The sequence below is a fragment of the Lithobates pipiens genome, unplaced genomic scaffold (genome assembly GCF_037356315.1).
Source record: "Lithobates pipiens isolate NorthernLeopardFrog02 unplaced genomic scaffold, aLitPip1_a1.2 Scaffold_19, whole genome shotgun sequence".
Lineage (NCBI taxonomy): Eukaryota > Metazoa > Chordata > Amphibia > Anura > Ranidae > Lithobates > Lithobates pipiens.
In genome coordinates, this window is record NW_027507764.1 from 283,587,487 (window position 1) to 283,603,923 (window position 16,437).

Consider the following 16,437-nt stretch of genomic DNA (forward strand, 5'->3'; position numbering starts at 1 on the left):
CTACACCTGATAAGGAACCACCTTTTCCCTTACTGGTACCCGTTTTCCCCATCACAACAGGTCTCTTGGGTTTACCAACTCCTTTGCCGTTAACCTTGACCACCAACTCCCCAGAGCCCAACATCTGTGTATCACGCTCACAGGGAACTGCGAGATCACTTGCCAGACTTAATAAGCACTGTACCACCCTGTTCCACTGGTGATTAATGTTACCCAGCACAGCTTGGGGACCTTTCCCTTAACAGAGACATGGAGGGGCTCATTCACTGTAGCTTGAGGGGCCCAAGACATTTAAAGGGGCCTCCACCTCACCGGAGGTATCCATCACAGACTGATGCTCCTCTGGAACACTGTCAGACTCATGTCTCCCATTCATCCCCTCTCACCAATAAGCCTCTGCAAGTCAACATTTATTACCGTGTCACCTTGACACTTGATATTTAGCGGCAGGGCTGTGACCACCACATCTGCCATGCATGCGCCCTGATCTGGTCCTTCCAACTGGAGGGAAACATCCCTTGCAGGGACTAATGCACCCTCAACCATCGGTTGCTCTGCAATCTCCCTGTCTGGCATAGCAGTTGTTGTATTCGTACCCCTGTTGCCCAGCATAGCCTTATCTAACATGGCTAGTAATTGTTTGGCCCAAATGTCCCAATCCATTGTGATTCCATTATGAGGGCTCAGCAGTACCTCATCATCTGCTTTAGGAGGCACCTGGGATTCTGCAGCACAATCAGTACCTTTGTCAGTTCTATATAAAATCACATTTTGACAACATGCTTTTACTCTTTGCTAATGCTTCAAACAAGGCAGGCTGCAATACACCATCACCACCTTGTTTCTGGGGTGCAAACACACTCAGCTGTGCATATTCAGCACTTAACTCCTTACCAACTGGGTTACAAGAAAAAAATCCCATGCCCCAGTTGACCACATTCCAGGCATGGTACATTTCTGCACATATCAAAGCGCTGCGCAAACTGTTGGCGCTATATAAATCCTGAATAATAATATTATTATTATTATCTTTAGTGGGACGCCGCTCCACATCGCCACTGTAGCTCCTCCTTCCGGTTAACACCCAATCTTTTCTTGCTAAGGGAGATGACACTCTTCCAGCTGTACTTTGACTCTCCCAAATGCAGCGATTTTGTGCTCCTTGAAGCATTGTTGCTTTCACCTTGCCACGATCCTCTACAGGCGATACTTTTTCACGTGGTGGTCTGCAGCCTTGACATTACCACTGTTGCTACGGGTAACCACATACTTCAACTTCCGGTCAGCCTGTTGATCACTCCTGGCACTTAAATCAGTCTTCCCAAACATTGTTGCAGACTTTTGTATGGCCATGTCACTTTGTATTGGAGAGAAATGGGCACATGGAGACAACATGACCCCACTCTCTGCACCACAAACACAGCTCTTGCTTCAGAGCCTTAACAGGGCTTCCCCAATTGCATCCTCTTTCAAACTTAGGCCTCTGCACATTGATAGCTGGCTTGCTTGCACCAGCGTTGCCAGGGGCAACAGCATGCACTTCCCCTTTAACTGGGGTTGGTGTAGCAAAAACAAACAGTCTGCAATACTCTCCAGCAGGCTCAAACCCTTGCTTTATCTTTGCAATCACTCCACCAGACTTTTGCAGCAAAAATTAAACACTGTCATTTTAAAGCAAGTTGCTTTTCTCTTCATGCAAGCTTTCCTCACCTGCACACACAGATTGTGCTGTCTTTTTGAAGGGATCGCCAGGTCTTCCCGCATTCAAGCACCACTTGTGATATTGGGGGTTAACTCAAGTGTAGCACCCGCTAGCGCGACCAATCCATACCAGAAATTAAATTTCAGGGCTTTTTGACCCACTTTTGTTAAAGAAAATGTCCATCGAGAATTCCCACGCAGGGGTTTCAATTTCAAAGCAGTAATAAACAAAAAATAACAAGCCACCTGGCTCTATGGTCAGCTCTGCTGCTCAGGCTTTGCTTCAGCCCTCTTGACTTTCTCACCGAATTACTGTACCTCAGCACTCTTTCCAAGCTTCCTTGCTGTTCCAGCCCACAGGCTTGCACCCTCTGTCTGCTCTGACAAACAGATTTCAGTAAATAATGAGGAAACTGAAAAGTCTGTTTCCTCCTAACGTTGCAAGCTCCCTGGAGCCCCTCAACCTGTCCGGTTGAAAATTGTGGGTACATACACTGGTGGGGTACCACAATAGTTTAGATCAACAGATTAATACTGTTGTAGACAACACAGTCTGACAGCTGGATGCATGCATCTTGATGCATTTTTCTGCTGTCAAGCGTAGAATGGTGAAGGTGAATATGTAGTGCTAAAAAAGTGAATTTTATAAAAATCACTAAACAATATACATCTTAAAAGAGAAAAGTGATAAAAACGATTAAAATAAAATGTGCTAAAAGTCCCCAAATGAAACATATGTAATGAAAATGTCCATCATAAAAATGCCGTCACATGGAAATTTCTTTCAGACAACTGGTATGACTTATACACGCTTACCGAAGCTGGTGGACCCGACTGTCAGCGACAACGGATCAATCGAACATGGATCATTCCAATCGGCAAGTAGACCGGACTGTCACCGAAATCCAGGAGATTGGAGGTGCGCCCCGCTGCTCTTCCACTGGTGTTAGCCACATAGAAGACCGATGGATGGATTGCAAACGATCATATGTTGATATTGAGCCATATAGATGGATCCAACAGCCGAAGGTTTCAGCAAGAAATCCGATGGAAATGGATAAATGCTGGTATGGAGTCCCCCTTACAGGGGCGACACTGACCCGGTAGAAAAACCCCAAAAAAACTTTCATCCACAGAACATGGAAGGAAGAGAAAAAATAGGGCCTCCAATAGTGCAGGTCAAAACAGATGGGTTTTAATTGTTAAAAACCGACATACAGGAATAAAAGTGATCACAGTTCAATAAAAGCAATATGGGGAAATGTGTACCTGGCCCGATGTGTTTCGTCCAAAAAGGACTTCTACTGGGGCATCTACCTGCTCCCTCATATTGCACCTATATTTATAAAAAATATACAAAGTCAAAAATCGAATCAACCAATCATGATTTGGGTACCTAGATCTATGATTGGAGCAAAACTAGTCACATGATCCACTGGGCTGGAATTCACAAATCGGGGACCAATAATATGTAGCGCTGCAGAGTCCATCTGGGCCAGAGATAACTCAAACACTACACCAGGAAATGAGCAGACAGCGTCACATGATGGAACACATGTCCAAAGCTTGCAAATTGTGGGCGTATGAACCATGTGAATGGTCCCCAGCCACTCAAATGAACAAACCGCATCACGTGATGTAACACATGTCAAAAAGCCTGCGAATTGCGGGCACGCAAGTCACATGATTAGTACTCAGCTGCACAAATGAATAGCAACTTCCGGATCACCGTGGGCATACAAGCACAGCGGCCACCGGAAGAGAAGTGAAGGGCGGCAACACAACAGAAACCACCCTGCGCCACATCTCATGCCCCATCAGAGCGCGCAACATCATGATCAATCACATGACTGGGACGGCGCCACAATCCACATGCCCAAACATATGGTGGAGGCGGCGCGCTCCCAAGTCATGACGTCACACGCTGGCAGCATGAGTGACGCCATCTACGTGCGACAAAAATACCATGTGGCGCAACGGAAGTAACATCTCCCGCACAGAGACACTGAACATATCTCTGACGCCAGGATAGTCACACCGCACAACATTTGGCATCAAATAGTACATGTAAATAATAAATTATGCATAATTATACACACAACCAAAACTGCATGAAAGACAGTGCTACAAATCCCAGCAAAAGTCATCCATGGTAAGTGCATAAAATTCCTTTTTGTTATGCTGGTACCACTTTTTATGACCAACAGCAGGACACGATTGATGCGAGCTGATTGGTCTGTTAAGGGGTCCACATAGTACTGGTGTAGCTTGTCTGTGGTTGTGAATCGGCCGATTAGGTCGGACACCTGTCATTAAGCTACACCATAATCCCTATAGTGTTGGTAAATCATTTGTGGTTCTTTTATAGATATGGCAGATAACATCAGAAGTGATTTAACTCTGAGTGCAGTATGCGGCGGGCATGGCATTTAGAATAGAGATGCGCACATGTAGCAGTAGGTGCTCATAAAACGGTTTAAGTCTGCAATGCGAACGCGATTGATTGTAGTATATAAAAGGGTGACCCTCAGATGATGTCCTAGATGACGAAACGGGTCACATCGTGGCTATACGACTATCCTGGAACTAGATCTATTGAGAAGTGAAACCACAGTTTGAATATTCGTGCCGCTAAGCCAATGTCAAACACCACGATCTTGTTTAGAGGTTTTAATTGTGTGTACAGTGCTCTAGCTTGCCGTTTCATAATGTAAGTGCACTTGCTTTGGGGGGGGGGGGGGGGGGGTTGATATGTTTTAATAAACTTTATCAAGGGGATTACTCTATTGAGTGTTACATTTTTTTCCCCCTCTCCATATGAAGGAGTCTGCTTGATTAGCGCTCTGACCCACCTGCTAGCAAGTCAGTTCCAGTGCATCTCTGAGAAGCTGGTGAATACGAGGTGAAGTCGGTACATACGTGTCCAGCGCTGCAAGAGTGTGTTATGATGATTAATCCCCTGCGGTCCTGTAAGAAGTGAATCTATAGGGGGGGGGGGAGAGTAGTTTCTTCAATCCAGTACACAAATCGGAAGCTGTAGTGGCTACATTGTATTCACACAGTTTTTGGATTTACCACAGAGCTAATAGTGACAGATTTTGCTACTTTGTTTACACTTTGCTGAAGACATATGCTTGGATTAGACATATGTTTGGTTATTCTGGTAAGAAAAGTTTCACTCAAACGGAATTTTATGCACTTACCGCGGATGACTTTTGCTGGGACTTGTAGCGCTGTCTTTCAGGCAGTTTTGGTTGTGTGTATAATTTATTGCTTAGCTTTCCTTCTATTTAAGGAGGTTTTATTGTCAGCAGCTCAGTTTTTTCCTAAATGTGGATATTTTTACATGCATTATAGCTATTAGTTATTTATTCATTTGTATCCAGGAGTGCTTAATATCGGTAGTCGTGATTTTAGGGAATCTACAGACTTTTATAGTACATGTAAATAGTACAAAATAATTCTAAACTAAATGCATAAAACGCTGAGCTGGCGTGATTTTTAGGGGTGCTAGGTGCATTCAGGGTCAGATTGCACCAAATGTTATGGACCCCCCCCAAAAAAAGTTTTTTTTTTCTCACAATGCTAGGGATATTTCCCTTGTAAAAAGTGGGCGGCAAAGTGGTGTAGTGGTTAGCACACTTGCCTAGCAGTAAAAAGGGTCGCTGGTTCTCAACCACGACTCTACCTGCCTGGAGTATGAATGTTTTCCCTGTGCCTGCGTGGGTTTCCTCCAGGTACTCCGGTTTCCTCCCACACTCCAAAGACAATGCTGGTAGGTTAATTGGCTTCTGTCCAAAATTAGCCCTAGTATATGAATGGGGACCTTGGATTGTGGGCTCCTTGAGGGTAGGGACCGATGTGAGTGTGCAATGTACAGGGATAGGGACAATTGAACTGAACTATGTTTGCATAATACTAGTGGGAGACCCAAGAGTGATACATTTCAGTCATCTGTCACCTTGTGTATCTAATCTAAGTGTTTCACCACATGTGCCACCCAATGCATTGTCTATCTCCTGACTTATTCTTGCAAGAAGCAATATATAGGGCGCACGATTAAGACTTTTTAAAATTTGGGTTAATGAGCACGTTAATATTAAAAATGAAATGTTCCCCATCACTATTTGCAACACCATAACCGTGACCCTATGGACACAATTTTTGATCATAGACCAGTTCATTTCTCATTGGAGGGGGGAATCCTGCCTACGCAGGGTTTCCCGCCTTGAAACGTACTGGATCTATGAGCGTCGGACCTACTCGCTGTTCGGCTTGAACGTCGAGTGGGACACAAGTTTGCTCATTAATTCAGCTTAGATCATTATTGAGGTTTAGATATGGTGGCATTTCTTGCCATTGTTTGTTGCTTCAGTCCTGTTCTTTAATCATAGATTTGTGTTTGCAGACATTTAGCTGTGTCTTACTAGAGGTTTCTTCTTTATGACATATATATTACGGGGTTTCAATTAGAGATCTGTGTTGCAGATATTTAGTTATGTTTTAGTGGATGTTTTGCTTTATACATCTGTTATGGGGTCTGTTATGATTCCTTTTCATTGACCGCCATATTCGGTTTTTAGTATGCTATCACTTTATACCACTAGAAGTCACGGTGGAGCGCATCCATTTGCGTGCAAGAGCCCCCGTCTTTTATGGCAGGTGCCCTTCACCGAAGCTCTTTGGAGCATTATGCATTTAATTTAGAATTATTTTGTACTATTTACAACATGTACTGTTTGATGACACCTGTCGTGCAGTGTGACTATCCCGACGACAGAGATCATAGGATTTTTTGTACTCACCGTAAAATCCTTTTCTCTGTAATTCACCAACCAACACAGCTCCTCTCTGTAACAAAATGGGTTGTTAGTCCTATCACTAGGAGATAATAGGCAAAGTTGTAATACAACACTTCAGAACTCTTAGTTCCACCCAGGGGGGCGGTCCCTCAGGCTACAATCCCCCAAACTCTGCTCCAGCAGCCTCAGTACATCAACAAGCAGTATGACGTAAAGAGAAAAAGGAGGGGCGGGTGCTGTGTTGGTCGCTGAATTAGAGAAAAGGATTTTACGGTGAGTACAAAAAATCCTATTTTCTCTTAGATTCATCGACCGACACAGCTCCTTTCTAACAAAATGCAGTGCCAAACGAGGGGTGGGGAAAAAAAAAAAAAAAAAAGCATAAAACTTCATCCACCATGGCAAGTGGGAACTAGTGAAACTATACCCACACAAAAAAACACAGCAGTGCGTGAAAAAAAAACACCACGCACAACAGGGTACCCTCAACAGGAGTGATCCCCAAGACCGCAGCGAATGCGGAAGTAATGCAAACAGTGCATTAACGTAACAGTACTGCGTTTATCAAAAAACAGGAAAAAAGATGGATTGTATAGTCAATTGCAACTACACGGCCGCCAGCAAAGCTTTGCGGCCAAAACAGGCATCAGCGGATGCACTGACGTCTACCTTGTAGAACTTGTTAAACGTATGGACAGACAACCAGGTCGCCGCTTTACACACCTGAGCACCAGATGCTTGGTGTTGGAAAGCCCAAGACGTTCCTATTTGCTCTTGTGGAGCGGGCCATGACTGCAAAGGGGGGCACCTGCCCCTTCAAGGCGTAGGCTGAACTACAATCTGTCTGATCCTGGAAATGGTGGCCGACTAGACCGCCATGCCTTTCTTTGGACCAGCCACAGAAACAAAGAGCGAGTCTGACTTCCGAAAGGGACAAATACACCTTCAGAGTCCTAACCACATCTAGAGTGTGAAGGGCCACCTCCTTAGGGTGCTTTGGCTTAGGACACAGAGAAGGTAATACAATGTTCTCATTGATATGAAAAGCCAAGATATTTTCAAACGGCGGTCTTTGAAGCACCAACACCAGGTTCAAACCCCAGGGGGGTAAAAGTGGACACACAGGAGGGACTACGTGTCGTACCCCCTGGACAAAGGTACTCACTAAGGAGTGTAATGCTAGGAGTCATTGAAAAAAGACAGCCAAGGCTGAAATTTGTCCTTTGATGGTGATTAATGCCAATCTCTGGTCAACTCCTTGCTGGAGAAACAGAATGATTCTGGATATGGAAAAGGAGCCCGGATGCCATCCTTTTTCCTCACACATGGAGATGTAGGCCTTCCAGGTACGATGGTATATCTTCCGAGAAGATTTCAGTTCCTCAACATAATTGGAATCACCGAGTGACAGACCACAGTTCCTCAACACCTGGCTCTCAATAGCCATGCCTTTAAAGCCAGCGATTGTAAAGCAGGATGGAGAATTGGACCTTGAGATATGAGGTCCTCTCGCAGCGGCAGTCGCCAGGGAGCGTCTGCCACCAGACGCACCAGATCTGCGTACCAAGGACGCTGAGGCCAATCTGGGGCAACCAGTATTACCGGGATCCCCTCGGCTTCCACTCTGCGAAGCAGATGTGACCACAGTTACAGTGGAGGAAAGGCGTAGATAAGCTGGTACTGATCCCATGGAGCCACCAACGCGTCTGCCCATGGATCTCTTGTCCTGGACACGAATCTTGGCACCTCCCGATGGAGATGGGAGGCCAGTAGATCCACATCTGGTGTGCCCCACTTCAGGCACAGCATCCTAAACATCTCCGGATGCTATGTCCATTCTCCTGGGTCCAGCATCTGTCGACTCAGATAGTCGCCTGCCAGTTCTCCACTCCCGGGATGTAAATGGCCGACAGGGCCGGTACATGTCGCTCTGCCCATCGAAGTATGTGAGCAACCTCCCGTGCAGCAGCTGAGCTTCTTGTTCCCCCTTGGTGATTTACGTACGCCACAGCCGTGGCGTTGCCTGACTATCCTGATTGGATGCCCTTGTAGCCTCATTGACCATGTGTGGAGAGACAGCCTGATCGCCCTCAGTTCGAGCAGATTGATCGGCAACTTGGATTCTTCCATCGACCAGAGGCCCTGAGCCGACTGAACCCCCAACACTCCACCCCAATTTTCCAGCCTGAATCACCGGGGACCTCAACCACCAGATCAGTGAGTCCCTGACTGCCTGGCTCATCTGGATCTGTCGATCTAGGGACAACTAAGATTTGTCCCATTTTGACAAGATGTCCTTCTGCAGAGCTCTGGTGTGGAACTGGGCGTAAGGTACTGCCTCGAAGGAGGCTACCATGAGTCCCAGTACTCGCATGCAATACCGGAGCGACGACCACTTGAGGTTCATCAGCAGTTTGACCGCGGATCTGAGAGTCTGCAATTTGTCTGAAGGGAGAAAAACTCTTGCTTCCCTGGAGTCCAACAGCAAACCTAGGTACTCCAGATGCTGCTGGATCAGCACAAGCACAGACTTCTTTTGGTTCAACAGCCATCCAAAGTCTTGCAGGGTCTGCATGGTGATCGCCACATCCTCCTCTAATTCTGAGGCGGAAGATGCTCTCAGGAGGAGATCCCACGATCGTTATCCGACGTTGACACAGCAATGCCAAAACTGGAGCCAGTACCTTGGTAAAGACTCGGGGGGCTGATGCCAGACCAAAGGGAAGAGCCTCAAATTGGTATTGGGCTTCCCGGACTGCAAAAGGCAGAAACTTTTGATGCTGAAGGCATATGGGTATGTGCAGGTACGCATCCTGGATGTCCAAGGACGCCAGGGAGTCCCCTTGATGGAGTGCAGCGACTACCGAGCGAACTGATTCCATTCAAAACCTCTGCACTTTTACAAATTGATTGAGGGCTTTTAAGTCCAAGATTGGACGTACCCCTTCCTTCTTGGGAACCACAAACAGATTTGAGTAAAATCCCTGAAAGAGTCCAGGACCGGTACAATCACCCCGCGATTCAGCAAATCCCTTACCGCCCCCAACAGGGCCTCCCGGCAAACCGGGGATACGGGTATGCTGGAGGGGAAGAATCCGTTTGACAGCCAAGAGAGAAACTATCTTGTAGCCTGTGGAAATCAGATCGCAGACCCATTGGTCAGATAACCGGGAGGACCACCGGGCTGCAAACTCCCAAAGGCGACCCCCCACCCGGGACATGGGTGGGGGCAAACCTTCATGCGTTAGCACTTTTGTTCGCAGGCTTATTAGGCTTACGGCTCCAGGGACATTTTTGACCATCTGTGGGCGTCCTGTTGGGCTGGGGAAGTTTTGTCGTAGCTCCTCTCAGACGAAAAAGCCGTTTGTGAGCGGAAAAAGAAGGCCCTTGCCTACGCCGTGGCTCCTTAGCTTTCCTGGCCTGTGGGAGCAGTGTACTCTTACCACCTGTGTCATTTTTAAGAACGTCATCTAGCGAGGCTCCAAAGAGCCGGTCACCAAGAAAAGGAAGATCCGTCAGGGCTTTTTTGGATGCCTGGTCAGCCGACCAGCATTTTAGCCAAATCAGCACCACAGCTGACACTGAAGCCCTGGATAACAGAGGGAGAGTATCCAAGGCCACTTCACGCTAGCTCCACGCAGACAGGGGAAGCCTGTTGCTCTCCCAATTCGTAGTGCAAAAGTTTTGCCCACTCTGTCAGCGTCTGCGACACAAGTGCGGATGCCAGTACAGGTCGCACGGCTGACCCCACAACCGTAAACAAGGAACGAGCCACCGCCTTGGCATTCCTGTCCGTGGGATCCTTGAATGCAGGAGTCCCCTCAACCGGGACCGTGGTTACTTTATTTAACCTGGATACTGGGGGGTTCACGACCGGAGGAGCCGACCATTTATTGAGAAGGCTTTCCTCAAAGGGGTAACGCATCGCCATGTATTTGGGGACCGAAAAGGTCTGTTGCGGGCAACCCCATTCCTTGTAAATGAACTTGTCAAAATAAGTCAGATACGGGAATACCTTAGGTCAGTGATGGCTAACCTTGGCACTCCAGATGTTTTGGAACTACATTTCCCATGATGTTCATGCACTCTGCAGTGCAGTTGAGCATCATGGGAAATGTAGTTCCAAAACATCTGGAGTGCCAAGGCTCGCCATCACTGCCTTAGGTGAACGTGCTGGCTGGCGTGACCCAAAAGGGACCGATTCATCAGCAGAGGGATCCACTGGCTCCTGAATCTTCAGGGTATCACGCACAGCTGTGATAAGTGCTCCAACAAGCGCTTTGTTGCGCACGGACCCGGACGGGACTCATCCTCACTGTCCAAACGGTCCTGGTCAGCGTCATCTGACAAGACAGAGCAGGGGTCACCGGCCTCAGCAGGACCCGAGTCTGTGCCAGAGCTCTCCCCAGAGGACGGGGGGGGGGGTGCTTTTTTGCCCCTTTCTTCCCACGCCATGCCTCCATCTTGGCAACAAACTAATTGAGGACCGCCGTCAGGGTGTCAATGGGGACTGCGCCATCCGCAGGTGACCCGGTTGCAATTGCCTAGATTTTGGGGGAAGAAATACCAGTTTCCGAAGCCATGCTGACCCTAACCTGTCTGCCACCCAAAGGGGACTTAGGACAGTGATAGTCCCACCCTCCATGGTGCCACTGACTGAGGGGTTCTAACCTGCCGGACTCATCGCCCTGAGGAGTTCCGTGCTGTTTACAGCAGTGCCTGTAGACCCCAAGTGCTCCCAGATGCAGAGAAACCAAAACCGTCGGTGGCAGTCCGTCAGAACGATCGGTGAACGATCGCTGAGCGATCAGAAAAACGTGCTCAGACTACATAGAAGGCTGTCCAGCGCTATAATGACAAAACAGGAAGCTAAGGGCACATGAAGCTGCTGCTAGGGCACAAAAAATGTGGTCCGGCTTCAAGAAAATGCCAACCAGTGTCCTGAATAGGGAATCACCGGGAAAATGGCCGCTTGAAGCCCAGAAGCATGCTGTCCTTTGCCCACACTGAAAATGGCCGCCAGCCAGTGCCATGAGAGACAGCAACAAAACGTGGAAGAGACACAGCGCTGCACCGACAGGGGCAAACCTCACAGGGACCTCCCTCTCAGGGAATGCCCAGCTGCTCAAACCTGCCGAGAAAGGGAGAGCTGTACTTATCGGTCCTGAAGAGCTGGGAGACATTCCATTGTAGCCAATGCCTGATGAGTACAGGGAAGGTTACTGGCCCATCATACTGTGACGCAGACATCAGTAGCTCGGTCATATGTATGCCCCAGAGCATAAAAGCTCACCGACCACCTCTGGAGCTGAGGTATGTCGTGGCCTGCTGAGCCATAGCTGCGACCTGCACGCGCTCAATGGCCGGACTGGGGAGACTACAAGGATAAGTGAACCAGCCTGTCACCCAGCCGGCTGTTGATAGAAGATCACAGGATAATTCATCTTGCGCAAAAAGCCAAGCTTCTGCATCAAAAAAAATCAAATGAGGCTGCTGGTGCAGAGTGTGGAGGATTGTAGCTTGAGGGACCACCCCCTGGACGGAACTAAGCGTTCTGAAGTGTTGTATTACAACTTTGTCTAGTATCTCCTAGTGATAAGGCTAACAACCCATTTTGTTACAGAGGAGCGGTGTCAGTCGGTGAATATAAGAGAAATGTTCAGTGTCTGTGCGGGTTACTTCAGTTGCGCCACCTGGTATTTTCGTCACACGTAGGCAGCGTCACTCGCACTGTCTCCACCATGTGTTTGGACGTGTGGATTGTGACGCCGTCCCGGACATGTGATTGGCCGTGCTGTTGTGCGCTCGCACCGCCTCTCGATCTGGATTGGCGGGCGGGGAATGCCACTTCTCTTCCGGTGGCTGCTGTGCTTGTATGCCCGCAGTGATCCGGAAGTTGTTATTCATTTGTACAGCTGAGGACTAATCACGTGATTTATGGGCCTGCTATTCGCAGGCTTTTTGACACCACGCGACACTGTTTGATTGTTCATTTAAGTGGCTGGGGATTGATCACATGGTTCATGCGCCCGCAATTCGTGAGCTTTTGAACACGTGTTACATCATGTGACACTGTCTGGTCTTTTCCGGGTGTACTGTGTGAGTGATATTTGACCCGGATGGACTCTGCAGTGCTACATATTGGTCCGTTTTGTGAATTCCAGCCCAGTGGATCATGTGACTAGTTCAGCTACAATCATTGATCTAGGTACCGGAATCATGATTGATTCGGTTTTTGACTTTGTATGTTTTCTAAAAATATAGGTGCAATATGGTAGAAGTCCCTTTTGGACGAAACGCGTCACGACAGGTACACCATTCCTCATGTTGCTTTTATTGAACTGTGATCACTTTTACTACTGTATGCCGGTTTTTATCAAATAAAAGCCACCTATTGGAGCCTCTATTTTTTTTCTCTTCCTTCAATGTTCCGTGGGTGAAAGTTTTTTGGGTTCTTCTACCAGGTCGGTGTCAGTCCTGTAAGGGGGACTCCATACCAGCATTTATCCATTTCTTGCTGACACCTTCGGCTGTTTGATCCATCTATATGGCTCGATATCAACATATGATCATTTGCAACCCATCCACTGGTCTTCTGTGTGGCTAACACCAGTGGGAGAGCAGCGGGGCGCACCTACAAGTCTCCTGGATTTCGGTGACAGTCCAGTCTACTTGCTGATTGGAATGATCCATGCACGATTGATCCATGGTCGCTGACAGTTGGGTCCACCAGCTTCGGTAAGCGTGTATAAGTCTGAAAGAAATTTCCATGTGACGGTCTACACGGCTTTAGGGCATCATCAGGATATCCCTTCATTTTTATGATGGACATTTTCATTACATGTGTTTCATTTGGGGACTTTTAGCACAATTTATTTTAACTGTTTTTATCACTTTTCCCTTTAAGGTGTATATTTCGTGATTTTTATACAATTCACTTTTTTTAGCACTACATATTCACCTTCACAAAGTGTAGAATGCAAACAAGGGTTTCCTTGGCACAGGGATACATGCCTCGTTACCCTAATCTACAAACTGAAAGAGTCTAGTGGTTAAACCATTTTAATTAACTTATAGAAAGGTATATTGTATATAGCGTTTTACAATATTTCATGCAGTGCTTAACAGAGAAAAAAAAAGAAACCACCACATTCATCTGAAGTTAAAGTGATAGTTCACCTTTACCACCTTGCCGGGTTCGTACTCGTGGCTTGAACGCTGCAGCCAGAGGTGATACACACACATTACAAAGTTTTTTTATCCCTACTGTCGGGATGACACTTGAAATATGTCAGTGTTATTAATGTTTTTAATAAATTAGTAATTTTAAACAATTTTATGCTATGAAGATTTTCCTTCCCCCTTTCCTAAAAAAAAAAAAACCCATGCATGACCGTGTCCCACTCAAGAGACGTATCGGGAGTAGCACTGTGGAGAGTCTTTCGAGTTGGATTTATATTACACAGCGCTTCTAATGGTTTATTATTTGACCAGCCATTGTTTCTAGTGAGTGATTTTGGAGCAAATGGTGAAGGAGCACACGGGTGTCTTTTAATGTGAATAGAATATTCAACTTTGATAACCTTTGGACTTTTTTCTTTTGAGATTCATGAATGGACTTTTATGATTTAGAATATATATGAATTGTGGACCACTCATGTACTTTATGAATGAATAGTAGGCATTCATTTTTGCACTCAGAACTTTAAGCACATATTGTTTGCACTTTTTATCAGCATTTGCACTTTATTTGCTGCTCCACAGTGGATCATGGTTTTGTATAAGGATTTGAACTATTTCATTCAAGACACGTTGATATTTTTGTATAGAAATGGTTATGTATTACACAAATTATGCACTACACATGCTTTAATAAGGAATTGGGTTATAGTAGAGCTGCCGATTTAGTAGTAATGGAGTGGAAAATCACAATTTTTTGCTTAGAATAAAGATTACGATTCTCGCACTGAAACATCTCACATTATACAAAAAAATTGTGCTAACTTTAGTTTCATTTCTTTTAATTCACTGCAAAGTGTAAAGACCGCTTCGCAAATAGAGTGCGACAAAATATTGCAACAACCGCGATTTTATTTTTTAGGGTCTCTGCTAAAAGAAAAATACATAATCATAATGTTGGGGGTTCTTAGTATTTCTTTTAGCAAAAAATACTGATTTTAACTTGTAAGCAACAAGTGTCAGAAAAAGGCTTGGTCTTTAAGTAGTTAAACTGCTCTCATTTACAGACAAAAGTTCATCCCTTTGATCTTAAAGAACCAAATGATACAATGTTTATAGTTATCTCTCAGTGCTGAGCAATGTTAACATTTGCCGGCTTTTTTTTTTTCCTGACAGCTCTGAGCAGGGAACAGCTCTGCATTTGTTACATAGAATCGTGGAAATGCCAGATTAAGAGCATGAGGGGGTTGAATCAAGAGTGCGAGTTTTTAACAATTAATCGTGCAGCACTAGGTTATTAGTAGTGGGTGCAATATTCTGTAATTATAGATTTGAGCTGCTTGCCCTTCCATCCTGTTACGGAAAGGTATATTGTATATGGTGTTTTACAATGCTTTATGCAGAGCTTAATAGAGAAAAAAAGAAATTAAAACACAAAAAAACATTCATCTGAAGTTAAAGGGATAGTTCAACTTTATCACAAAACTGCCTATGCAGTTAAGGGACATCGGTAGACAAAAAATAACTGTGCAAGCTCTGACTAAAGTTGAATAAAGCCCTTGCTATAGATGTAGGCCATTTAGATACCTTATAAAGACTGAGTGAAATACTCCCAAGATGTTGCAAAGTACTCCCAAGATGTTGCTAAGTGAGGCCTAGTCATCATTGCTCAACTCCACCATCACAGGAGTGAGCTCTCAAATGCTGATCTCAGAGCTACTGCATCAGGGGAGACAAAGAATGTGAGGGGGGTTGAATCAGAGAAAGAGCTCACTGCTGTGATGGTGGAGGTGAGCAGTGACAACTAGGCCTCACCTAGCAACGCCCTGGGAATATTCCAGTTAGGCTTCATAAGGTATGTAAATGGATTACACCTATAGCAAGGGTATTATTCATCTTTATTCAGAGTTGCAGTGTTTAATCTGCAAACATCCCTTACCACCTACATAGGCAGTTTTTTTGTAAAGGTGTACTATCCTTTTAAACTCACGATATTCTTGATAACATGCTTCTTTGCACATCTGCAGTTAAACTGTGGAATAACCTATGACCTACCACCAATAGAACAGCGCCGAGCAATTTCCCAGAAAACTAATCCCATTGCATAGATATCAGCACGTTTAAAGGACTCAAAATGTTTCATATTTATAGAATCATCCAGTACCTCTGGAGCCATATATCTGAAATACAGAAAGAAAACACGTTTTTTTCCTTCAAAGTACAGCAATGTTTTGATAAAAAAACATCCTATCCACTATTGAGTAAAATTTTAAAAAGTACGCTAGCACCTTGACAAGCTTGGAAGGATCCCTACTCTGACTTGTTCCTAATGCCGTGTACACACGACCACACTTTGTGGCAGACTAGGTCCGACGGTCTTCCCAACGGACTTTCCGAACTAACAAACTTGGCCACACGCAATCACACCAAAGTCCGACGGATTTGACCATGATGACGTATGACCCGACTAGAATAAGGAAGTTCATAGCCAGTAGGCAATAGGTGCCCTACCGTCGGTGCCCTACCGTCGGACTAGCATACAGATGAACTGATTTTTTGAACGGACTTGAGTATGCCGGAAAGATTTGAAACACGTTCTCAATCTAAAGTCCATCTGATGTTTCAACAACAAAAGGTCAGATGAAGCCCACACACGGTCGAATTGTCAGATGGATTTGTTCCATTGGACCTTTGCTGTCAAAAAGTCCGGCCGTGTGTACATGACATTAGGATTCTATTCTTCCATGAGGCTGGT

At 45.8% G+C, this 16,437-nt stretch overlaps 1 protein-coding gene across 5 annotated transcripts in view; it reads right to left on the minus strand.

The window, feature by feature from the left end:
* TGFBR1 (transforming growth factor beta receptor 1) overlaps positions 1-16,437 on the minus strand; it is a 458,152-nt gene that overhangs the window by 88,268 nt on the left and 353,447 nt on the right. For all 5 annotated transcript variants that reach the window (XM_077491981.1, XM_077491983.1, XM_077491979.1 and 2 more), the window contains one exon: positions 15,738-15,862. In XM_077491981.1, the coding sequence (XP_077348107.1) occupies positions 15,738-15,862 (125 nt within the window). The remainder of the gene's footprint in view (positions 1-15,737; positions 15,863-16,437) is intronic.